The following is a 27,207-nucleotide window of genomic DNA, read 5'->3' as shown; positions in this document are numbered from 1 at the left end:
TCACAAAGCCTTCATAATCTTTTAAAAACTTATTTGATGTACATTGTTCAGACTCTTATTCTGTAAAATCCATGACATTCACTATGGTTTTGTGAGAGAGTATTAACAAAACCCTTTCAAAAACGAAAGTGATTTTAAAGCTGACACATAGGAAAAAAGTGCCAGTCTCAGCAAGATGTTTGGTAATGCTACTGACCTGTGTGCATGGGGGACAGACGTAGGGCACAGCAGTTTAACTTAACTGTTCTCCAGGTAACGCATCTGGGCGTGATGTGCTGAATAGACAGATATGCTTGAGGTACAGAATCCAAGCCCTTGCTTGTAGAGGAATGAGTATACAACACTGCAAATGCAAAATCAACTTATCCTGTTTATGCCTACTAAGTGTTTAAGTGCCACTTTCCTTTCACCTGGAGATGTTATTCTGTATATATATGGTATAGTTCAGTAACAAATTTCAGAAATTTTCCTTTAGAGTAATGTGGAAATAGTTTGCTGAAGAAGGAACTTCTGGTGCAGAGTGCTGTTGTTCACACCAATGCTGGCTTTCAAAAAAAAAAAAAAAGCCAAGTAAAAATTCACTATTTTTGTCCCTTGGTCCCTGGGAAGGAGATTAGAGAACTGAGCAGAAGTAGATGACTTTTGCTTTTTGAAAGCTGTGGGAGTGCATATATTTAGTAGTCTTCCATCTTGCACAGTGCTCTGTTCAGATCTGTTTGCTAGTACAGAAGTATGTACAAGAAAAAAGGCATGTCTGGCCCTCTGCTTCCCATACATTCAGTCTGAGGTAGTCCTTCATGTCACTGACATTTGAGCTGTGCACCCACATGCTACCCTGAATTTATTATTGGCATGAAAATGGAGGAATTTCCTATCGTTTTCTCTAAAGGAATCAAAGTAGTTGTTTGCTGTCAAATATTAACTTCAGTTTGAGAGAGGAAAAATACTTTTAAAATATGAAAAGTGAGAATATCTCATGCTTGACAAGGACAGCATGCTTATTAAAGTCAGTGAAGTGTGAGTAAGGCTAGCAGAGCTGAAATCTGCAATACAAAGAGCTGAAGAATCTGAACTATTAAGGCTGGAAATACTTCTTTGTGCATGTGCAAGGGCAGGTTGTTTGAAGTTAAAATAGTCTTGTTTACAGTGGCTATGGGTGTAGAAGCAGGATCAGCTTTCTGATAAGGCTTTTTTTTTTTTTTTCCAGGTATGGTACACAGGGGGTAAGAGAAACAGGAGCAATTTAATAACTGAAAGGAGAGAAAGCAGTGAGCTGAGTACATTGTGCTGAAGGAGCGCTTTATGCAAAGAATTTTTTCTATTATTTTTCGTGGTGTGTGGGCTTACACTGGAAGATCTTTCTGAGAGAAGGCAGGAGAATTCTGATAACTGGTAAGCATGTTAAAATTCAAATGAAAACGTTTGAACAACTTTACAGCACCTGCTAGCAAGCTGTGTAGAATAAAAAATAGAATAAAATCCAGTGCTTCTTAAGAGGAACCATTGTTTTTAGCTTAAATTCTTGTTTTCTTCAAGTAGGTGGAAAGGAATTGGATATAAAGGATATGGATTTTTCTACGACGCTTTATGAATTAATCTTTTATTTATTTATTTTCCAAACAGCATTGAGTCAGTGATTACCTGTTTGGGAGATGAGGGCAATCGATGCAAATGTTACCTCAAAGTTCCCAGAAAATAAGGAACACCTTTAAAAAATGAAAGAAGAGAGTCGGGAATTAAAATCTACCATTAATAAAAGAAAAACTTCTCTAAGAGGAAGGTGTCTGATGGTTGGTGTCTGCTGGCTCACAGTGCTCTTATCACATGGGCATCTTCAGCGAGCTGCCACGCTGCTTTGTTGTGCCAAGCAGAATGGCTTCCTCATGCATTTGCTCTGTCATGGGTATTACCATATAGCAGGTTTTTTTAAGCAGCTTTTATTATAGTCATACAATGCTCCCTATATATAAAATAGTGGGCTGTTGTAATCCCTAATGTGATTTGATAGACTGGACTTGATGTAGGTGTTTGGATATGGTTGGGTGTGGGCATCATTTCAATTTAGGCATTTGGATATTAATCATTAATCATACCTTCAAGTATTAAGCCTTCATTTGTATAATGTTATTTTTTCAGGGATTAAGCCTGACTTTCTGTTCTTCATATTAACAAATAAAGGTCAGGATCAATATCTCGTAGCTGTTGCTTTTTGTCTTTCGTTGGATATAAGCATGTCTGCCATATGGAGTTTATGGACTATCAGGGAAAAGGACTACACAAACTGAGATTATTCTTCAGGATTATCTGCCCTCATGTCTTAAAGGTCCCTTCCAACCCAAACCATTCTATGAGTCTATGTATGTTTAATTAATGTTACCTGCCTGCCCTATTAAAGTGGCTGTTTTGCACATGAGACCAAAGATATGGAACTGAGACAACGAAGCCACCAGTGTTTTATCATTGGCTTTGGAATACATTCTGTTGATGATAATGTGAAAGACATGCTAGTTTTATTTTAGATAGCGTATTAATTTGAGTAGAAAATGTGCATACTTATCTACTAGATGTAAACAGTGAATTTTGATACTGAAGATGATAGTTAATGCATATCTGGTATTGTAAGGTAACTCAATAGATTAAGGAAAAGAAGTTGCTGGCCGTAAATTTTCCTGTCCATTTTTATTCCTCCCTCCATTAAAATTCAGGAGGGACTTGCACTTATCTGTTGTCACAGAAATCAAATCCGGAAATGTATCAAGAGCCTCAAATCTTTTCTAAAGCTGAAGCTTTTGAAATAACTCTTTGCAAATGGTTACTGTAACCTTGCTTATAACAGTGTAGGGCACTGCCAAGTGCTTAATTTAGCAGAAGATTACTGTGGGCTGTCTTTTTGATTCTGGAGTTGTGGTTACAATGATTATGAATATAAAATAATGTATAAACTTATGACAAGAATCTCTTTTTTTATAAATCTAAAGCTGAATTTTATTCAACTTCAGTTAAGTTAATTTTATTTATAGCAAAGTTAATGTTACAGCAGCATAACCTGAGAAACTCATTAGAGATAGTAAACTCTTTATACGTGGTGGGAGAGGCAGCCTGGTAGCTGTGTTGGTGATACACAGAGTGCTTTTGACCATGTTGAAGAACACAGTGAGTTACAATGGAGCTCGTGTCTCCAAATGCTGCCCTTACCATGTCTGTTACCAAAGAAAACTGTTTTGCATACTTCCCCGTATCTTCTTTTTGTGTGTGTTTGTTCCAGTGAAGTGCCTCATTCAGCACTGTTTTTAATCAAACACAACACGGAGTGACATGAAGAAGAACTTCACCTGAGGGGAATGTTCATATGTTGACCTTGTTTGAACTCTTTTGAAATGCTTTAGGGCTGGTGTACAGCCAGTAAACCAGATTCTAATTTCACAGAATCACAGAATGGCCAGGGTTGGAAGGGACCTCAAGGATCATGAAGCTCCAACCCCCCTGCCACATGCAGGGCCACCAACCTCCCAGTTTAATACTAGACCAGGCTGCCCAGGGCCCCATCCAACCTGGCCTTGAACACCTCCAGGGACGGGGCATTCACAACCTCTCTGGGCAGCCTGTTCCAGCACCTCACAGCTCTCTCTGTAAAGAACTTCCCCCTGACATCCAACTAAACTGACGTTTAGTTCAACTGTGAATCATTTGCAAATATTCTGTGCCTGGTAATGCTATGGTTCAGTAGAGGTGATTGTGTTGACTAAATTGGCCATGTGATAAGAAAAGGTGAGGGGTTTAATAGTTAATCAGCTGTATGATGCCCGGTCTTTTTTATGTTCAAGGTGAAAGAAATATGGACAGGCAGGAAAATACATTTGTTCCCTGTGGAATTCATTTTTCTTTTTGAAAGGTCTTCTTTTCACAGATTAATTAACTGTGTAGATGCTAAAGATCCTATTCACATCATAAATTGCCCACATTTAGCTGTAGCTCAGCATGCTCATTTTCTATCTTAGTTCAATACCTAGAATGAAAATGTGCTAACTTACCTGCATACTTCTTTCTTTGTGAGTTGCAAACTTGGAGCTAGAAAGCAATGGTTAAAAATTGGAATTTGAGCTTAGGTAGTCAGTGGAAGTGGATAAAAATTATTACAGCTGGTGAAAGACCCTTAACCTTTTAGTGGCTGAAATTCCTTCTGCTGTAATCCCTGTACTGTTCTTTCCATTTGGAGATTGCAGCTACTTATGCTGAATAATGAAACCTTTTTAAAACTCAGTGGATGTCTTTATAAAAAAAAAAAAAAGAAAGAAAATCTAGTGCAAATGCATCCTTCTTTTTTTCCCAGGTTTTAAGTCACTCAGTGCAGTCTATGAAAGCTTAGTGAATCCTTTTCCGAAATGCTGATGGTTGGCAGAATAAATTTGTCTCAGCTTCCTCCTTACTGCTGAGCAGCATGAAAATGAATGACATACATGTTGATGGCTATATTTTTGAATGTTAGCAGGCGTACCTGCTAACCATGCTTGACTCTAAGTAGGAACAATCTACAGGCCAAACCACTATGTTGTTTACTGAATTGTGTCCAGTATTAATTTAACAAATAAAAGAAAGATTTAATTGTTTAATTGTTACGTGTGTCACTACACTAAAGCTACTTAAAAATCATACATTGTCTATGCCAATATCTTGTTGCCCACGTGAAAACATTGACCTGACTGCTAAAGTTAATCCTAGTTCTACTAAATCATCACACTGAGTGATCAGGCATAGCTCTCAGTGTGGTGACTGTAATTCTGAAGATGTCCTGGAGTTCTCAGAGATAAATGGTGTCACATAGTACTGCATGCTGGGGGGGTATTGCTGGGCTGATGATTTCAGACAACTGAAGTCTTCTATTCGTCCTCAGACAAACAGATGCAATTCCAGACTGGCTGACTGCTGTGAAATTCTGGGGATTTTAATTGAGAGTTGTGGAGTGTTTTCAAATGAAATGGAAAAACTGTATATTTTAGGTTGCATTAAAATAAAAGCATTGATATTTTAACAGGAAATTATTAATGTTTTAAGCTTAAAAACAAACAACAAACACATTGTTGTAAGCATTTAGGATCTCGACCAGATAGTGGGTCTATTTTAAACACTTGAAATCTATGCTGACAGCATAATTTCTGAATTTTTATTTTATTCAAAAATAATTACCTGCTCTGTATAGCAGGCAATACAATTTTGAAAGGATTGAGACTGTTTATAGCTTATTTATTCAAAAATGGTTAACTTCCCTTTCAATGTTTTTATTTGTATATTTACTTTTCATCTCAGAAGCAAATCATAAGCCTTCAGAAGTTTTGCAGATTTGTCCTTTGAGAAAATATATTTGACCTATTTATGGTTGTGTTATGACAGGTATTGTTTGCTTAGAAGACAATTCTGGAGGTAAAAGAAACCTGGAAGGGTTGCTGTCCCTCCCTCTTCATTCAAAAAAACAGAAGAATGTTACTGTGCTTTATTTCCCTGGTATCTCTGTTATTAGACAATGGTCATTGGAAATTCACATTGCTGCATAAACCACTTCCACAGAGCATGGTGGACAAGATCAAATATGTATATAAATATATATATTTTATTAGAATATTTTCACACCGTAGGCTGTAAATTAGAGAAACCAGAACTACCTAAATAGTTATCCCATTTAGGCTGCTCTTGCTTATTTTGAGAAATCTTTAGCAGCATTGTGCTGAAAAGACATCCTGTAAAAAGACTGGCCTTGTGTGCAATGAGAACAAAATATTTCAGCTGCAGGGTTTCTCCAAAACTGTTTGATACAATCTCACTACTCCAGTACTTGTGAAACTGAGAAGTAGTAACTGGAAGTTGTGATAACTCTGCCTGCCTCCTATGGAAATGACTTCCTCCTTCAGCCAAACAAGCAGAGTAAGATAAAGCATATTTACAGCGTATTTGAAGTAGAGATGGTGTTGTTTTAAAGACAAACCGTCAGGGATCAGGTGTCTTTATTATAAAAGACCTTTTTAAATAAAGTCATCTGATGGTCCTCAGATGTAGGTAACACAAGAACTCTGTTTTTGATGTCAGATGGTGTTTTCCTATAGAAATAATAGGCAAAACTCAGTAAGCAGATCTTTAAGTGCTGTCTAATAATACATTATTTGGTAGATAAAATAGCAAGCTTTCCATTCATCCAGACAGACTTTAATGACCACTTACGAGCCCGCTTTCTGGAGTATATGTTAGACAGGTAGAGTGCAGCAACGAGAAAGAAGGGGAAGCGTTCTGATCTTTTGCTAAACATTGGCATCTTCTTATATGTCTGTAGATCAGAGCAAATTAGATCAGAGAGGATACATCGTGAGGTAGGAATACAGCTCTCACTTTTCAGTTGTTTTATGAATATGCTGTTTTTTCAAAAGTACAAGAGGTTTTCGTGAACAAGACCTCTCCCTCTTATTTTGGTCTTGAGAGCCACAAAAGGAAGTGAAAGATGGGAGCCCTTCAGCATGTAGGCTGTGCAGTTTGCTTTCGTGTGTATACTGAGGATGTGCACAGGAAGCAAGTTTGATATAGAAAGAGCTGTGTTTAGAGCCAAGCAGAAGGAGTGAATCCATATTTTCTTAAATGCTCTTAGGTATCATCTCGGGTAAGTTAATATATTACTGTGATTATATTAAAAAATGTTTCACAATAATAAGAGTATAATATAGGTGCCATTGTTTTCCGTGGAGCTTCTCTTCTTAAGGCAGATACTTAACACAGTGAATATTTAAGTGAAAAGTAGTTGTGAATTTGTCTATTATGGAATGTTAAGGGGCAAAAAGGGAAAAAAAAAAATTTGTTTAAACTGTATTCTATTCTGCCAGCAATGCTATTCAGAATTAAAATGTCTTTTTAATTCCTGAGTGTAGTTTGTTAGAGTAGAATATCTATATATAATTATGCATAAGGAAAGCAGAAGTATTGCTCAGTGCGATTAATTAGAGATTTGAGGGCAAGGCAGAAATTATTCAGTTCTGTAGCCAGGATTTTCTGAACAAATTTAATAGTTAAATAGCCTGGTTTTCTGAGGAAGAGAGTGCGAGCTTTTCTGAAAACCAGTTCACTAATCTACAAGGCTAAATGCTGCATTGGTATTTTCTAACTTTAGGCATGCAAACCAACAGAATCAGATGCATAATTTGAAAGATTAACATCAGTAAGTAGGTTCCTAAGTACTGGGCTATTTCTGGAAATCTGACAAATATACAGTGTCTATTTAAAATAAAATAAAAATGATTGCTTGCCCATTAATGGAGTGTGAAATTTACCAGTAAGAGTAAAACCTAAACAGGGTAAATGGCATCTGTAGACTGCTGAGGTTTGTAGTCTCGTGGAAATGTGAGTTCTGGAATGCAGTAATTAGATGGGGTAGTCAATACTTGTTAATGAAGCCCGTGTTTGTGATCCATCTTTAAAGAGAGAGAAAAGCAATACTGCCCTTCCTGTGGAGCCCTTATTGACTTGCTGCAGCAGCTGCTGTCCGCTCATACAGCTCTCCCACAGAATGAGTAGCACGCTTCCCTTAACAATAAATAGTCTGTCTTCCAAAAGTGATGGAAGTGTTTCAAAAAAACAGAAGGAAATGCTGCTAGACGATAAATGAAATATGAGGTGTTTGGCAGACAAATTATAGATACTCTTCTCTGTGCGTTCTAAAAAATACCCTCTGAAAGAGAGAGTGGTGCTGCTTAATTCCACTAACTGTATGGGATGCCTACGCAATAGCCAGACATGTTGCTGCACTTGAATGTGCATTTTGTCCGCTCTTTTATTTGTGCTTTTCCCATGAACTGTTTTTCTGATTTTTTTTTTTCCCCCTGGGATGCCAACTTCTAGGAGGTGATCCGAATAGTGGGCTTATGGCAGCAACCTCTTCTTTATTGTAGCTGTCAAAGCAAGTTTGCCGGGATCAAAGATAGTGGAATGGTTTCTCCTAGAACTGAGTCTTTTGCATAGTGTTTCTTTGAAGGCTATTCTAAATCTGGCTTAAGATGTGGAATATGTCACTGAGGTCTTTGTCTTCCCATTTATTTCTGCAGCTACAGGGGAAAGTACCAAGGTTTTGGAGCTGTTTGTTTTCCCATCATAGAGAAAAGCTATTACTTTTTTATTTTGGAGTAAAATAAATTAAATTGTTTATAAAGGAAATTCCTTTATAAAACGTAATCAATTTTATTCAGGATGACTGCCCTGCCACGAGCAAGAAAGCTAGTCAAAGCAACAAATTCTGTTTCTTCAATTTATCTTGCTTGTTATGCTTATTAGCATGATTTGGAAGTGTTCAAGGCTGTTCTTAGAAACTCATATAGCAGCCTATAAACAGCTGTAGCTTGTTATACAGTTCAGTGCTCCCAGAGCATTTACATCTAAAGATGTCCCTTGCCTTTGCTGACATTTTTCTTGATACCTCTTCCAAGCTCACCATTGATATAGATGGATTCAGTTTTTGTTATCCTTTAACAAAGCTTCAGATATTTAAAGTATTTTCTTTCTTAATTAATATAAGAACAACAACTGTTAATTTAATGAAACAAAGGAATCGGGACTGATCCAACTTCGTATTTGCAAGAAATCACAGTGACAGATAGCTGATGCTAATGCTGATCTTTAGATTGTCAGCTTAATCCTACAGGCAATTAAAATTTCCTTGTTTTTGTGTTTACAAGATAACAACATAAACTTTAGCTGGTTGAGCTACTAGCATGTTGAAATAAGTTCTAGGCTTGTATTTATCAAATGCTTTGTTTGTAGCTGGTTTATATTCTGATACTTGCAGGCCTTTACTTCTTCTGTGCTAAAGTTAGTTAAGTGAGATACTGACCTTTATGTAGAGGCAACTCCCGATAAACCTTGTGTGCTCATAGGTAAAGTTTATGAATTCAGCTAGGTTGGAACCATAGGAGAGGCAGTGTCTTTTGCGCTGATATGTGAGTGGGGAAAGAAGAAAAAGTAGGAAGCCAAGCTTTTGAGTCCACCGAATCACTGGGAGAGTTTAAACCAAAGTTGAAAGCTGCAGTTCAGACTTATTTTTTCCTTTCTGTCTGGTAAATCTTCTTGCAATACTAAACTTGAACTACAGCTGAGGCTTTATTGGGGAAATGTAATGTCAAAGTACAAGTTTATACAAGTAAGGAATGAGCTATATTGAGTCTGTTTTTACTGTTTGACAGATGAAAGGCCTTATTTAAATTTAGATGCTTCCTCTGTGTTGCCTTGATGGAACCATAAAGTTCTTCTCCTTAGATGGGGCTCTGTGTGCTTTGAAGTAAAGAGGGAAGAAAGCGATGCTTTAAACAAGGCATTTGTGGTGTTGCAGAAATTCTGGGAACACAGTGGAAAGAACTGATGTTCTGAGTAGAAAATACAATTTTCAAGGGAAAATATTTGCTTAGAAGAAAGTACATTAAAATTGAGTTGCTGATTTCAGTTCTGTAAGTTTCACAGAAGCCAGGCGTGGGGGGAGGAGAAGGAGTTCAGTTTTGTCTTTGTAAATTCAAAGAACAAAGCATAGTTGGCTTACATACTTATCATTGTTTCTAGATGAAGTGTTGTCTGTCACCCATTTAAAAGAAAAAACAGAAAAAAGCAACAAACATACACGTATAAACCAGTGACACACACATAGAAAACCTCAGTTTCCCTAAGACCAAAACCATGTCACCTAAACTTTGAAAACAGAAGAAAGATTAATTTATGCCAAACCTATAGTCACTTGTTTTGTAAGTTTTATCAGGTAGGGATTTCTGAATCCTTTGTAAGAAGCACCTATTATGTATGTATTAATTTTGAGAGAGAAGAAGCTTGTAAATTGGGGTTCCTGCATTGCACTGGAGATGATAGTGCTATTTGCAATTTGCAAAGCAAAAACTTCACAAGAGGTCTTGGTGTTGCTGTTGCCATATTTCTTACATCCTTTCTTCCATGCGCCTGAATCACTGTCTTGTGGAGTTCGAGTCTCGTGCTTCAAGCATGTTTACATACAACGCTTAGTAAAGTCAAGTCCTGAAGAGTGTTGTTTCTAGACTTACAGCTCAATGCCTTTCTATTTCTATACTTGGCCTCAGCTCTCACCAAGCTTTCCCCCAGACTACTGAAGAGTGCATGAATGCAGCCTTCCTGCTCGTTCTTCAGTGCTGCTGATAGATCTCCTGTCCCAGAGGAGGAATGGTGGCATCCTCTCCAGAAAGGCTGATCTAGTGAGGTGGTTGTGCCAAGAGCTTTGGGCCTAAAATATTCATTCTCAAAGCCCAAAGGCATGAAAAAATCAAAAGTCTTGTGCAAGTTCTATTCAGAACAGAACAGAATGGCTTTTTTCTTTTCTCTCTCCCTCTCTCTATTTATTTATTTATATTATTTTTTTTATTTAGTGATCTAGTGATTTAGATTCAGGGCTTGCCAGTCATTGCTTTGTGCAAGGTGCAGACTGGCTTAAAACTTCATGTTCTCTCCTGGCTTCCTTGGACTTTTGGAAGTCCTTTTATCTAAGAGGACTTCTATCTGTGCTGAAGTCCTAGTGCTGTATTCTTCGATCCACTGCTATGTGATGTGAGCCTCCCGTGATTTTATTTTTTCGTTGTTGGCTTTAGGATCCTGAGATAGTTCCTATAGTTCAAACTGCACTAAAACAGTGAGATTTATGGAGAAGAAAGACTGTAATACACAACACTCCAACTGCAATGCAAAACAGTTCTGATGAAATACAGTCTTTATGTAGTGGAGTGGTTGCCCTAGGTATCACAGAGAACAGCTTGTTCCTTTATGAAACTTAACTTGTACTTGTTTTAAAAACAAAAACAAAACCCAAGAAAAAGTAAATGTTCCTCTCAGTAATAGTTTGTCTCCCTCTAATAGTCAAAATGAAACTGGTGATCCAATGACAGTGTGTGCAACTGGGCTTATTTTTAAAACTTCCTTCTAGAATGTACTCCAAAGAAGTATTCTTATCTTCATACCTCAGGGAGGCACAGCCAGCATATTACAGACACCGCTAACCTTGATAAACCTTCTTTGAACTTTTACTCATCTTGACACTTGAACTTTGAATATCATATCATTGGTGTAAATATACATGTACCAAAAGACAGGATTGACTTTTGTTAAGGAGGGTTGTTGTTTTTTTTTTTGTTGTTTTTTGTTTTTTTTTTTTATATTTATTTTACTAACTTGTACAATGTGAAAATCTATATATTTAATATTAAAGGTTTGTTTAAAATGCTCTTGAATGTAGTCAAACTATACTTATGACAAATCTCTCTGATTGCTTGTTTGGTCTTTAGTATCTTCTCTCTCTGTGTCCCTTGATATGATTCTTGAGGCACAAGTAAGATTTTGAGGTTCCTGTTTTATGTTTGTTCTGTAAGTAGAAAGTAAATGGCTGACTGGCATCTTTTTCAACAGGAAATGTATTTTGATTTGTCTGACTGTTACCGAAAGAGACAAGGATGCTGATTATTTGAAAAGAGCAGTGAAATACAGTAACCATGATTTCATAGAGTCACAGAATGTCTTGGGTTGGAAGTGACCTTAAAGCCCACCCAGCCCCAGCCCTCTGCCATAGGCTGGAGTGCCACCCAGCTCAGGCTGCCCACAGCCCCATCCAACCTGGACTTGAATGCCTCCAGGGGTGGGGTACCCACAACTTTAATTGCTTCTGCTGTCATAATGGTTTAATGCTTTAGTGAATGGTTGAGTAGCAGTAGAATTCTGCCATTTTTGATGATAACGTTGTGTGATTCCATTTTTTATCATGCTTGTTATGTAGATTTTTCAGTCTTTATAACAATACTTGCTGATAGTCACCTAGGCTTTGTGCAAACAAAATCACCTTTGATGTGGAGTAGCTTCCCCCCACTTCCCACATACTTTGTGTACTGGTCACCCTTGTAACTAAATAGGTACAAAATTACATCTTGTCAGTTTCCTCAAAACTGGTAAACTTTAGACCGTCTGTTTGCTTCTGATTAAATAGAATGGGCTGCAGAACTTCTGGCTGCGATAAATATTTCCTTGTTGTTGAGTGGTTAAAATAAATGACAGGTGACTCTGAGGGTGTTAAAGGATGTGACGCAATGTTTATGGATCTGACTTTCTTCCTGCATCTGTCTTGGCTACTTTTTTTTTTTTTTTTTTCCAGCTGAATTTGTATGTGACGTATTCAAAAACAAAGTGCAGATGTTTTATAATAAATCACTTTTGCCTTTGGTTTGCACACCTTTGTATCCTTCTTCCTTCATCATCTGTTTGTGAGGTTCCCAAGAAGCTCCCAGAAATATCACAAAAATGACATGTTCATCCTTTACATCACTTCTGATATCAATGTCATGTTTTACAGACTAATTTTTACTTAAAAAAAAAAAAAAAAAAAAAAGCAAAACAAAATCCTTCCAAACCAGAGAAAAAGTCAGACTTTAGTTACAAGCACACTGTAGTGTGGGAAGAACAGTTGCTTTCTCTTGGGTTCCTTTTGACCAGATTTAGCCCTTTTCAGTCCTGAAATACTTGAAAACATACTCATCACCAGTGCTTCTTGAAAATATTGAGATAGCATTGCTGAGAGCCTTATACATGAATAGTCTTAAAATACTGAGAGAAGTTTTGTATAGGCTCTCCTCCCAGGAGCGTCATGTGCTGCCCAGTAAAAATAGATCTGTAGTGATATAGTAGCAGTTTAGAAGTAGTCTCCTTTGGAGTGGGATGTGCAGAACTAAATTCAGAACAGCACATGGGGGACTGGCAACTCTTTAAGTAGGATGTGAGCAGGAAAGAAGGAACTTGGGTAGCATTTTTGGAACAGTTGTTTTGATGCTGAACCTGGGAAATGGCAAGACAAATCTTAATCAAATTCCTAGGAATCTTGGAAATTCACTGCTTCATGGAATTTTTCCTTACAAGGTCTGTGTTTGAACTCCCTGGTTGTACTTTTCTAATACACTTTTAGAACAGCTAACTCTTTAAACTTGGCATAGAGAGAGCAGCTGCAGCTCTAAAATGATCCTTGGCACTTCACTGCTTTCTCCAGCTGGCAAGTTTTCCTGTTGTTTTCCTTTTTCCTTTTGTGTAAGTCGGTTGATGATATTTGTTTGTTCTGTAATGGGGAAACAGTTTCCTCCATCTGATATTAGAACAAAGTCTGATTTTTATTTTGATTTCTGGGTCACTCCTTATAAATACCACGAGTGCCATCCAGAACTGTGTGCTCTTTTTTCTCAGTCTGTATTCCTTGCTTTAAAATGTCTGCACAACCAGTAGTAATTAATGACTGTTTCCTCTTTGTCCCTTCATAGCCAGTGGCATTACTAATGCTGTAGTTATTTACCCACATCTTTAGAGAGAATGAAGGAATAAATTGAGGACAGAAAAATTCTTTGTAAAGCCGAAGAACTAGAACTTAGATCTCTAAAAGTATTTCAGTTGCTTACCATCAGGCTTTTCTCTTTTGTCATGGAATTTTGTCATTTTAAATTCTCCATGCAGGTTATAACATAGTAATTCTCTCATTAATTCCTATTTGGATAGCAGTGTTTCCCACTATTTTTTTTTTTTCCACAGATAACTTTGCTTTCTTGAAAGCAAATGCGAATTCTTTTAAAGCTGTTTGTGCTCTTAAAAATGAGGAGGACAGAGTGGTGTAGTGAACTTCTTTGAAAAGAATTATCATGTCCTGTCTCAGAATATGTGAAGCCACTTGCCTGAATTGAAGGATTTATTAAAATAACTTTTACATCTTCTCTGTGCTATGGTCTCTATCTTTTATGATCTCCTGTTTAAGCTTGATCTCTATTGCCCCAGATTAGTCCTAGAAGTTATTTCTCCCTACCCTAAATAAACTATTCAGAAATATTTAGAGATAAGCAAAAATTCCAGGAAATTTGCTCATGACTTCAGCTGAGGTCCAAGGTTGGGGTGCACATCATCCATGGAAAATGCCCTCAAACTTATTTTCTACGAATAATGAATATTTAGGCTTTCCTGCTTCCTCTGTTCCCCACCCCTTCCACTACTGAATAGAAGCCAAAGATCCCAAACAAAATGTCAGTTTGACATTTAGTGAGTGAGTCTTTTTTCTTTTTTTTTTTTTTCTTCTTACAAATAATTGTTCAATGCCTTTGTATCAAAAAAATGTAAAAATCCTTGTCTTTCTATGAGGTTACTGAATTCTAAAACTCCTCAGAGGATCCTTTGAGGAAAAAAAAAAAAAACACCAAAACAATTTTGCAAAATTTTTCTTGTCTCTTCCTTGTTTGTTTTCTTTCTGTCATATATATGAACAGTTTAGAAAAGGTTTAAAACACTTGAAACTCATCAGATGAAGAAAAATAATGAGTAACTGTTACAGCTGGTGTTGTTGTGATACTTCAAATTATACTCAGAATAAAACAATTTGCTCAGTGTTTAATTGTCACATTCAAGCTTGTAGGAGGAGCCACTTGATCCTGCTGTGCTTACATTTCTTGGAATCTTGCTCTTTGGGTAAGGAGGTTATGGTAAGACGGGATTATTTTGGATTCCAAAGCAATTTTAGTTACTGGAGCACTCTGTTCAATTGGTTGGCCAGTCAATTTACATGTATTGCCTAGAACACAGGAAAAGAGTAATTCCTTATTCTTGGGTTAATTCTGGAATTGACAGTGCTTCAAATTTATAATGGTTGATTACCTGGACAGTGGGAAGGAGGGCATCCTCAGCAAGTTTGTAGATGGTGCTGAATGGAGACAGAGGATTTGGTACGGGTAGGGGAGAGATGCTATTCAAAAGGATCTTGCCAAGTTGGATAAGTGGATTAACAGAAAACTCCTGCGGTTCATCATGGGCAAATCAGAATGTTACTATCTGAGCTAGAACATCTCTGGGCAAAAGTACAAGCTGGCGTTCAGAGAGCAGCACTGCAGAAAATGATATGGGGAGCTGGTGAGTAAGTTGTATGTGATTAAGTAGTGTGCCCTCATGGTGAAGCGGAATCAACTGCAGCTGGTCAAGAAAAGTGATTCTTTCACTGACAGTTCTGAAGATGAAAAATTATCAAACCATGTGTCAAGACATACAGAAAAGATGAATTAAATCCTTGGAAAATGCAAAGCTGACCCTTTTTTAAAAAATTATTTTTAAAGGCATGAAGGAACATGGTGCTCTTCTAGGCTGCAGTATTTCTTACATATGCATCTGATTTCACTGTCATGTTAAGGATGTTCTAAGACATAAAAAGACTAGGAAGCAATAAGAGTAGGAAGAGTAGTAGCAATGTTTGCACTCTAATATAGTGAGCCATCATTGTTGCTGTACATGGCTTGGCAAGAGGCAGGGCATTTGTTCAGAATTTTGCACTGAAGGGACAAGGACTCAAATGAAGTTGGGTTTCTTTCTCTCAGTCTGTCTTTCTTTGTTTCTTTCTTGTATTGATCATCAAAATACTTTGATATTTAAAAAAAATTAAAAGAAATACTTGCCAATATTTTTTCAGTAATGATATTGATAACGTGAATGATTTCTGGAGTTATTTTCAGTTTTCTTAGCCCTTGCTACATGAAAAGGTTATCTTGTGTGCTACAATTGATTCATATAATTTACTATTTTAATTGAGGAGAATGCAAGGAGAATGTACAAGTGTAAGGATAGTCAGATGGTGGCAACCTGGTGAGACTTGAACATGATAAATAGTAACTGTGTAGAGCCTGGCTTGCTTACAAGCTTAAAAACAAACAAACACAGTCACCTCACCACCCCAAATAAAAGCAATATGAGAGGATTGAGTGTACCCTCAATAAGTTTGCACATGACACTAAGCTGGGAGGAAGTGTTCATCTGGTTGAGGGTAGGAAGACCCTACAGACGGATCAGGATAGGCTAATTGATGGGTGAGGCCAGTTGTTTGAGGTTCAGCAAGACCAAATGCCAGATCCTGCACTCTGGCCACAACACCCCGTGCAACTCAAGGCTTGAGGCAGAGTGGCTGGAAAGCTGTGTGGTGGAAAAGGATCTGGGGGTTTTAGTTGGTAATTAGCTGAACATGAGCTTGCAGTGTGCCCAGGAAACCAAGAAGGCCAATGGCATCCTGACTTGTATCAGAAATAGGGTAGTCAGCAGGAGCAGGGGGATGGTCATCCCTCATATTTGGCACTGGTGAGGCTGCATCTTGAGTACTGTGCCTGTTTTGGGCCATTCACGACAGGAAATAAATTGAGGCCCTTGAGTGCCCTTGAGTGGGCATGGTTAGTGAGTTAAGTTGGGGATGGGTTGACAGTTGGACTTCTTGATCTTAGAGATCTCTTCCAACCTTGATGACTCTATGATTTCTGGACTCATAGGCATGTTTGTGTTTCCTAGTAGCTCCTCTTTTCCTTCAGCTTTTTTGTTTGTGAATCTACAAGGCGTAAGGTGCACTGGGAGAACTTCAAATGTTACCCACATTTTCTTTTTTTTTTTTTTTTTTTTTTTTTTTTTTGAGTGGTTGTTGTCTTTCTTCTTGTCTGTTCTACTGAAATTGGATGCTGAGTAGATGAGTCTAAAATTCTGTAAAGTTGCTGTTTACAGAATACCTGAAGCTTTGTCTCTTAGTTATGAAGTAGTCTGCAAGGCAACAGAATCTAAAAAGAATTATTCATTCATCTTGGTTGCTTATTCAAATAAAAAAAGAGTTTGAGTATAATCAAACCTGGCTTTTGTTTTCCCCCTGGAAATGCTGGAAATGGAAGAGAAATTCCTCGGTACAGTCATAACATTTTTGCTTATTTTTATTTAGCGGTTGATAGTCTTCCTAAAATACAGTTCCTTGGCACACTAGTTTCAATATTCAGCGAAGATGTATGCTGTTGAAGGGGGAGGGGAAGATAGTGAGCATGTTTACCATTATGTACTGTACTTATGTAGGCTTCCTGTGTAGCCTGAGAGAGCTTCTCAGATCTTTCTGCTCGCAACTCTAAACAACATAATCCCTCGAATCTCCAGAGACAGTTGAGGAAGACAGTATGGCTTCTTGTGGTTTACAGTGTCCTCAGAGTCTAAATACTTATAACTGGAGCCTTTTTCGGCTTTAGCATTTCCTGCGTTCTTGGTGACAACAAAATTGTTGAATTTTCCTTTTTAAAATAAAGTACTGAGCAATCTCTCCCTCTAGTTAACAAGCAGCGGAGATGCTTCTAACTTCAGCCGCTGCTTTATAGGAAGATGGCAGACATGTAGAATGCATTTATGTGCAGAGGACAGTGTCTTCCACTGCTTCTAAATTGTGTGGAGTCAAATGAAGGATTTACATCCTATTTTAGCATTGCTTTTGGTAAACCCCAAATGTAGATGCCTTTGGTCTGATGACAGAATGTCTTAAATTTGTATGTGCTGAATCTTGTCTGAATTGAGGAGTGGGTGCATTTTGGAGATAATTTGGTTTTGATCACATAGTACTGAATTAAAAATCTAATCTGGACTGCCCTGTCAGTACTGCAGTTTCCAGATATGAATGTCACAACTTATTAAAGTATCTGCTTGTTACAGAATAGATGGACTGATTAATAACTCAATCTGAAACCTGTTACGCAAGAGATTTCTCCATCTCATCATATTACGGGATTACATTAAAAAAGATGGTGACTGAAGCAATAGAAATAAGATAGAAAAATCACTCTCAGGGTGTAGCCTTAATTATTGTTTGTTATTTAAAATTACATTAAGCCTTTTATAAAATAATAAATGTTAAAATAAATGGCAGTATAGTGTGTGATGTGATGCCGTGGTATTTTAGATAACTGTGGTTCAGATGAATACATGCTCTTTGTAGACTGTCAGATGCAGTTATTCATTTGTTCATGATAGCAATCGCTCCTAATAGTGCTGAAATCAGATGTAGTCTTGCAAAATGTAAAGCAAAATTTTTACGGTGATCTCATTCATTTTTATTCAGAAACCATTTCTTTCTATAATCTAAAATTGCAGGAAGAAATAGAATGTAAGAGTTCAATGTCTGCTATTAAAGTGACAGGAGGTTGCTAGAAATATTGTGATCAAAAAGTGGTTAAGATTTAGCTGCACTATAAAGGCAGTGGCCCTTCCCGGTGAAGTGGCCCCAGGGCATGCACCCATTGCTCAGCAACAACCAAACTGTCAGTGTGCTATTAATGCTGTGTCTACTGAAACCAGGGCACGGCAGTGCTATGCAGTGCTAAGTCAAGTGGTGGCAAATAACTGTATGCATTTTGATACACTGGATGAAAACAATGCGCTGAACAGCAAAGAATATGCAGTCACGCTTTCCATTTTGATAAAGGAGTTTGAGAATAAGTTTCAAGAGTGCCAAAAAAACCCATCACTTTATGTTTGCAACACCGTTATCAGTTGTAAATACACTGCAAGCAAATTTTCAAATGGAATACATGGAGTTGCAATTCAACTCAAAAATCTGATCATGTCTCTCTACTAGACTTTTATAAGACCTCTTACCAGAGGAAGAATATCCTGTGCTTCACAACCACATCTTACTCATGTCATATCTGTCAGTATGCCCATTTGTGAACAGTTTTCAAGGATGAAGTACAGGAAGAGTAAAATTTCAACAAAAACCTTAGCTGTGAACGCCTTGAGAACTCACTGAGAATGGCAACCACTGCCATAGAACCAGATTGATTTGGTAGTTTCACAAGAACAAGGTTAAATATCCCACTAGTTTAATGGGTTTTTTTCTTTTTTGACTGTTTTAAGAAAAATATTACAATTTAAAATGTTTTGTTACTTATGCATTGATGATATTGTATATTTTACAAGGGCTGCTCTGAAAGTAATGCCTCCCATTTTATTATGAGGGCCCATGATGTTAGAGGCAGCTGTTGGTGGTATGGCAGTAGAGGCTGAACCTTCCCACCAACATTCCATTACATGTTGCCATACGACAGATGGCAGCAGAGGGGCAGTCTGACAAGACAGTATCTGACATCCACAACCTCCTTGGGCAACCTGTTCCAGTGTGTCACAACCCTCTGTGTGAAAAACTTCTTCCTAATATCTAACCTAAACCTCCCCTGTCTCAGTTTAAAACCATTCCCCCTTGTCCTATCAGTATCCACCCTTGTAAACAGCTGTTCCCCCTCCTGCTTATACGCTCAGGTATAAATCTCAGCCCAAGTAGCAGTAGGGGAAAATGTTTGATTTGTTATTAGTGAAGGTAATTTCTTAGTGAAGGTAAATTAAATAAATTCTCTGTCTGGTAGCGCCATGCTATTCTTCCTCTTCTGTTAGGCTGAGGTAGACGTAGTACATGCATGTGATAATGCCGTGTTGTCATAACCATATTCCCAGGATGAAGTAGGCATGCCAACTGTGCTTCGTGGCTGGGCACTGGGCTGCATAGTCTCTTAAGTTTTCATCCATTCATGTATTTATATAGCTGTCTCTCATGCTGATCACTAAATGACAATTTTCTGAAATCTATTTAGATTTCACACTTCATATAGCAGTGGTGCATTAGACACATGCTCAGCATTTTGTTTTAGCTGATAGTGCTTCCTGGTTTCAAAAATCTATTTGAGGTGGAGGCATTCCAGTGGATGTTACTGGTGTCTTTCTACTTCAGTCTTTCCTGAAATGCACTTTGTGAGGCCTCGTAGTGTGTTTGGAGAAATTCCTTTTGCCTTTGTAAGCATTTAACTATTTGGTTTTCTGCTTTGCTATGTGATCGTATCTAACTGTTGTGAAAGTGAAACAAGCCCTAAATAGTTTCTCAAAAAATAAAGTTTTGCATCTACTTCATTTTTTGTATCTTTTTATGATTTAAAACTTATCCCAATATGAGAACTGATAAACTGTTTCATATGGAACTTGTGATTTGCTGTGGTTATTCTCCACTTCCTGGGAGCTGGAAATTCTAATATGTTGAGAAATTATGATACTACTGTTTTTCAAATAATTCTTTACTACAGTTGAGTTGTGCTTATAAAAAGATTGACCCATTGCAACTTCAAAAGAAGAAGACTGTCTGAAAGAGGCAGTTAGCTGCACACAGTAGTTTGGATGATATCGCTTATACTTCATTTCTTTTGAAATCTGTTGAAATAGACTTTTCTTGCTGTATGTAATGTACCTGAAAGGCACTGTTGAGTATTTAATGGACTTCTAAAGAAAGCGTATGTAACAGATGGTGTGACAGGTGAGTATATGGCTGTCTAAGAGCACTTTATGCAGAGAATTGCTGGCATCATCTGTCTAATTCTATAGGATTTTTTGTAACGGTTCATACTGTGGCACAATGGAAAATGTCAAGTTTTTTATTCTGCTTGAAAATTGTCTAGTACAACTTTGGTAATGTAGCAGTCAAAACAGAAAAGAGCCAAAAGGTTTTGGCAGTCACTGCTTATGTATTTCTGTGTTGAATTTTGCATGGCTTGAACATGTAAGCAGCAGAGAGCTTGGGCTTTCCGCTGAAGCTGGCTCAGTATAAATGTAACACAGATAAGCCCAAAAAAAAACAACACTAAATGCAAATGTTAAGATTGTGTTGCTTGAGTTTTCTGTTATTGAAAGGTATTAAATTCGAGGCATTTCAACACTATGAAAAGAGTAGTGAGACTACAAGTGGGAACAACTTGCAAAACCTTTTTCTATTTATTCAGGTATTTCTAGTTCTTCACAAATTAAAACACAGAATTCCTTTTCATAATGAGAAAGTCATTCTTCATTGCCAGTGTTGCCTATTATTTTCCTAACAAATGAGGGCTCTTAAAAGCAACTCAAGATGTAATTAGATTGCAGCTTATATAAAGTGCGGTAAAACACAGCTATAGGATTGACCTTACTGGTGACACTGAGTAAAGTAAATTTTGACCTATAAGAATATTATGTATTTTTTAAGAAAACATTTGCTCTGACTTGAGTGCCCACTCGTACAGTCTGCTGTTCGTATGTGTTGAAATATTTCTTGTTGCGTATTTCCTGAAATATATCAGTGAGTTATGAAATTCAGAACTTCTCTTTTTTTATATGAGTTGATAATGCTTGTTTTATGAGCAGTTTAAAGACTGCCTCCTAGTCTGGTAGTTACCTGCATGGAAACATTGGAATGTAAGGAGTTCTGCTCACAGTAATTATATACCAATGTAAGGCATGGGTAGCTGTAAGTAGACCTCTCTTTATGCCTGTTTTTCTCCTTTCTTTGTTTTTAATACCTCATTGTTTCTGAAGTAAATTATTTGATTGATTACCTGTGGGAGTCTCTTTGAAATATTTGAAAATAAAGGTATATATTGTTATCTCATCTTGTCCTGGAAATGATATGGATATTTCTTAAAGAACTGGTATACAGCAGGAGTCAAATGAAGTCCTTATTAGTCTGTGATTAAGCTTCTCTAAGTAGCACTGCAATCTGTAATCTAGACATTTTTTTTTCTGCTAATATCAACAAGAATGCTTTTTTTTTGCTGTCAGTGAGGAAGGAAAAGTCATCTATCAGTGTCTGAAAGCTTTGAAAACTAGGGCAGTTGCACTGAATTGAACTCTCATCGCATGGATGAGCTGCAGTGGAAGCAGAGCATGAGTGCACTGATCAAAGGCAGCTATCACAGCAGTGAGAAGTAGAATCTTGTGACCTTCCTCTCAGCACACGATGGGTTTCTGTTTAAACTTGAGTCTGTTGTCTGACACTTTTATGGTTTCCCCTTCCTATTTTTCTGTTGCATGTAGCTTGAGAATAGTTGTTAGACTATGGATGGGATGGGAAGTCCTACAGCCCACCCACAACATTAGGTAGAAGTGAGTCACCAAACAGGCTCTTCTCTCGGTAGCAAAATTTATCTACTGGTGCCTATGTGCCTATGTTCTATCAATTTAAAGTGTAAATATAGCAGTTCTATCAACTTAAAATGTAAGTACTCTTCATCCAGTCTATATATAGGCAGACTGGATGAAGAGATTCTACTGTAGAGTTTATACACAAATATCTATCTATACATATGTGTATATAAATACATGCACTGCATTTACACTATGTTGTATTGTTTGAGGGACATAGAAATGCTGTTAGATATTCATCCCTGTCCGTACTGTGCAGTCTTTTGACTCATAAGCTCATCAGTGTTTATAGCAAAGAGAGTAAAAACTTTGAACTAAAAACTTTTGTTTTCAAAAACGTTTCTAGTGAGCAAGGTCAGTTTTAGTTCTGCCCTATATGTGTCTCTATCAGTCACTTTATTTCTCAGAATGTATAGGTGGTTTGAGTTTTGGAGTCTTTCTTTATAAATACATCTTGATGAATGATTTTTTTTCCAGATCTTTACATGTACTAAGCAATTCTGCAGTTAACGATGAATGATAAAAATTCTAGATCTTTCAAGAAGTTACAGTGTCAATGTCCTTTATCCCCCACATTTTAGCAAAAGGATAAAATCCTCGAAAGCTATGGCTTTGTCTGTAGTGTGTATTAATAGTAAAAATACAAACCTCTACGATATCCTTGCTGCAAGATAATACTGTACAATAGGAGGCAATAGTAAACCTATTACTTATATTGAAAATAATCTGAAATGGGGGGTGACCTATGTTTTCTTGCTGTATGCATCTAATGCTCTGTATCTCTTATGGGATCACACAGAAGCCCCAGTAATGATCAAACTCCCAGTATTCATTAGGTTTGTCTATGTAGTCTCTGCTAAAAACCGAACTTATTTTGCAGCTGTAAGTTTGCTGCTCATCCTTTTGGGAAGGCACAGACAGCACGGGGAGCTTTGAGTCATGCATATGTACATGCATATGTAATAAAATCAGAGAAATATTTGTGGTACCTCCAACGTAAGACATGGCTGCTGCCAGCCTAAGAGGTATTGTGAAGTGGGACTGTTTAAAAATAGCTAACTCATTTGTGTAAAGTGGAATGGGATGTAGGTGGAACGGTTGGCATTCATCGGGTGGCTGTGACAGCTAGCAGTAAATCCTGCACTGCTGCTTTTCCTTCTGCTGACAGTGGAGCCAATACCTGCGGGCAGGGATGGGGCCTACTCCACTCCTGCCTGATCACGTACCACCAGAGAAGCTTCAGGTGAGGGGAAAGGAAGATGTTTTGTAAAACTAATCTCCTGCTTTGTCAGAGACCTGTTGCAGATTGCTCAGGGAAGTATTTGTGTTGGATCTAATGCAGGTGTTTCTAAATCTTAGAAGGGCTGTGCCAGAGCTGTGCCTGATGAGTTTGGAGAGGGATTTAAATTGAATCAATGCGTATTATATGAGTCGGTCTGCTAAATTCATTTTAAGATTGTTTTCTGAGTTCTTTGCCACTAATAGGTTAGCCACCTGTAATGGTCTGAAGTACAATATACTGAAGTAATATTTAGTGCAGCTCACCCACCACCACTCCAGCTGTACCTCAGATTACCTCTATGAAGTTCTGGAATTATAACAGTATTTTTTCTTCCCAAGTTTAATTTTTAAAGAGTGAGAATGTATTTCGGCGGGGCTTTTCCAAGATGCAGTAGCCCAGCAGTCCTACATTTCTGATCAGAGCCTCTCAGAAATTCTTCAGTAAACCCTGAGGGGAGAAGAAAGCCCTGTGGCCATAGTTCCCACCCATGCACTACTCGGATCTTTCAGTGGGATCTTAGCTGGTAAATGAAGAGCATGGGACAAGTCCCTGGGGTCAGCAGTCCCTTAAAGCTGCTTTTACTCCTGTGTTGTTCAGAACTCTGTCCAAAGAGCTGCCTGTGATCTCTCGTGGAGCCTTGTGTGTCTGAGCTTTGGCTGGCTCAGCTGTCAGATGCTAAATGTGTCAAACCAGAAGGCTGCTGCTTTTCCATGGAAACGCTCTGTACAATTGCAGAAATAATCAGGTACGTCTGGCGGTTGCTGTGCCCTATTGTTGGACATTTCCATACTCTGACTTGAACTGTTCTCCCTTGATAAAATAAGTTTTCAGCAAAAATCCAGCTCTTGTCATGTTTCTGTTGGTGTCACTGTTTATTCTGCAGTCTTGGCTGTCCCATTTCTCTCTGCCCATGCACATCTTGCAAAAAAAGCTTCAGACATCTTGCTTCTGGGTACCACTAATAAGCTGCCCATGATCTGTATGTGCCAGGCCTGAGCTGCTGTACCCCCTGCAGAGAGGCTCAACAGTCTTTAAAAATTCTCCCTTGCAGTACTTTGTACCATTGATATGAAGTGATTCAGTTCTTTTTGGTTTTTTTACAAACCAAACTTTATTAATGTAACTGTTTCTTTGTGCTCAGCAATTTTCAAGAAAAAGGAATTCTGATTGTGGGTCTTTGAAGTGGTGGTATTTTTTGGAGTTACGTTTTACGTAATCTGCTTTCCACTTCAGGAAGCTGGTGTGAGATTTTAATAACCTACTTTAATAGGCTATTAATCGTGCTTTGGCTAACTCTGTAGATATGATTTGCAGTTGATTTTAAAGAAAAAAACCCAGCATCCTTCCTTACAGGCATGACTAACTTTGAGATACTACTGATACAGCTCCATAGGAAAGTTGCCATGAAGTACTTGGAAACTTAAGGAATTGCAGATTATGGAATAAATGTTTCAGTTTATTGGGCCTGTGCTCCTCTAAGGTCTTTTTGAGACATTGAAGTCTTGACATTACTCCTTCTGTAAGGAATTTAATTTCATAACTTGGAAGTTGTTCTGGAAGGGAGCCTGTGAAAGAAGGATTGCTTTCAGACTTGTACACCAAATGCTTGTGGGTCACCAAGACAGGCCATCATAAGCTCTGACCGTGTTCCTTTGCTGTCCTTCAATAATAGCTGCCAAAAATAAACATTCACATAAACAGTTGTTGTAACATTTAAAGAATGATCTGCTGCAGAGACTGGAGGCAGTCCGCATCACTGAACTCATGAGAAGGAGATAGCCTGTCTTCCCCTTGTGAATCCTACTTTAATAAGCAGTAAAGAGTTTGAAAGGGAAAGATTTATTACTCAGAGCGTTAACATTACTTAATCAAACAGTAGCCTTAAGAACAATGGAAAAATAGTCACTTCCTTTTCTCCCACATCCAACTTGCACATCTCTGACCCTGTGGGGCACAGTGAGGGAGAAGAAGAAACTCAGTAGTCTTGCTGCTCATGTGGCTTTGAGGAACTGTGTGCTGACTGAAAACCATTGGGGCTGAAAACATTTGGGAAGTAAGGGGAGCACGGTCCATCCAAATGCAAGGTCTCCATTTGCTTTATATCTGTGAAAGTGCTGCTGATAGAGTACTTGCTCCCAGCAGGACTTATTTCATTGCTGTTTTGCTGCTGCAGTGTCCAGTGTTTTACAACTTGGAAAAATGGCCAACTGAGATAGGACTGGAAGACCATCTCTGTAGTGCAAGGGGATCTAAAAGGACTGGTCTGAAAGCCTTAGCCCTTCTTTGGTGATCTCAAAAAATGTTGAATCTTGGAAGTTTTTATATTGTAGATAAATAAGAGGAAAATTTGTTTCAGCCCTTACAACTGCCTGCAGAATATTTTTTATACTCTTAAAAATTTAGGCATCCTGTTTCCTTAAATTGAACTTTCTTAATACCAGATGCTGTCAACATAAAATAAATACATACACGTTATATTGAAGCTGTTGCTCATACTGATAATATACTTGGTTGTCTTAATTATATCTTTTGCTAGAGAAATTTCTCTCCTTTTGAAACAGGTGTGAGATTTTAAATTATCCTTATGCTTTTTAAAGTCATAGGTCACATTCTGGTATAAATAATTGCTTTTTTTTTTTCTTTTTTATTTTCCCCTTCTTTTCTTTTTACTCCAACAGCACAAATTTTCATCAGTCGTACATTTATGTTCCCCTGACTAGAGCTTTAATTACAATAATAAGCTCATCTTGAGGAGTTAAAAATGATTTCTTTTTGGAAACAAGTGATACTGTAATAGAACAGATCAGTGGTCTATTGAAGTGGTTTATCTCTGGCATTAACTTACAGTTGATATGACTGCAAGAATTACAGGGAGATTTTAGTACATCTCTGAGAGTAGGTATGAGAAATGGGCTAAAGTTCAAAACCACATGCATGTTAGGCCTGTCACTGGTTACCTGGATGCAATGGTTGGTTTTGTTAATAAAGCTTTTAAATCTTGCACAGCGGATGGAGACTAACTTCTGTTTATGTTTTTCTCAGATTAATAGTATACATTATTCTAAACTCAGGTGGTTGGTTTTAGATTAATAGATTTTTGGCAGTCATAAAAAAAAAAAAAAATCAGTTCAAATAACATGTGCTTCTAAAATCAGGTCTCCATCAACTTCAATAAAATACCAGAGCTTGTGTCTATCAGATAGCAACTTGGACTGGGAAAAGTTGAAGTACATGGTGCCATCGTTATGAAAGAGCTCTCTTTTTGGGATTCCCTTCAATGGAACCAATTTAGGACACAGCATGTCAATGTGTTATTTTTCATTACTAGATTCTGTCTAAAGCAATTTATCCCTAAATACCTCTCTGGCTCAAATTGGGCCAAAGAACAAAGGAGATGGCTAAGTTGCCTCTCTTTCCTCCATCTCTCCCTATAAGCATTTTGGGTGTGCTGTTTTCCTCTCTTGATTTCAAGCAGTTCAAATTAAATATATGTCAAATATGTGGAGGGTGCTTTTTTACTGTTGCTCCATGTAACTCACTGCTCTTGCCAAAACGTGTAGTGTATCCCATTACCCCTTTGTGTCATGGCTGCTGCACGTAGTTTGTTAAAGCTGTGTAAAATCAGACTTAAGACTGAAAGGAATCAAGAAAGTTAAATGGATTCTGACTGCTGTTGCCCTTCATTGTCAAACAACTTGCACATGTGGAGTTACAGCTTGCGAGTTTTTGTCACTGTCTGGAACAGGTCTTCCGATGTTAAATTACTTTTAGAATTAACATGAGTCTAGAAAGTTACTTTGTAGGAGGTCTCTTACAGAGGAAAAAAGACTAAAACTGATCTGGAATTTTGAAGTCAATCTGTTTGCCAGCAACTGTAATGGCTGCATTTTTTTTTTTTTTTTTCCAGAAATGCATAAATACATAAAATTAACAAGTATATAAAGCTCATTTTTTAAGCTGTGTTCCTTACTTTTAAGAGAGAAAGCAACAAATGTTATCGATGTGTTCCATAATGCTTAAACACAGAAAAGCTTTTATTATTAACATTTGGCAAATTAAATAGGAAATCAGCTTCCTTCCTTACATTATTTTACCTTTGTGTTTGTGAATGAGTAAGTTTGGTGCCC

General features: G+C 37.6%; 1 protein-coding gene across 4 annotated transcripts in view; it reads left to right on the top strand.

Annotated features, from left to right (window-relative positions):
* FGD4 (FYVE, RhoGEF and PH domain containing 4) overlaps positions 1-27,207 on the top strand; it is a 117,929-nt gene that overhangs the window by 14,232 nt on the left and 76,490 nt on the right. The window contains exon 1 of one of the 4 annotated variants that reach the window (XM_031589823.2): positions 6,534-6,640. The exons of 1 other annotated variant lie outside the window; for it this stretch is intronic. In XM_031589823.2, the coding sequence (XP_031445683.2) occupies positions 6,619-6,640 (22 nt within the window). In that variant the 5' untranslated portion in view covers positions 6,534-6,618. Of the gene's footprint in view, positions 1-6,533; positions 6,641-20,972; positions 21,125-27,207 lie in introns of those variants that run through there. 2 more of the 4 variants (XM_090144622.1, XM_090144621.1) reach the window with 2 other exon arrangements.

Source organism: Phasianus colchicus, chromosome 1, assembly GCF_987193195.1.
Source record: "Phasianus colchicus chromosome 1, bPhaCol1.hap1.1, whole genome shotgun sequence".
In the NCBI taxonomy this organism is placed as follows: Eukaryota; Metazoa; Chordata; class Aves; order Galliformes; family Phasianidae; genus Phasianus; species Phasianus colchicus.
The sequence above is the reverse complement of the archived record's forward strand: the minus strand, read 5'-3'. Positions and strand labels throughout refer to the sequence as shown.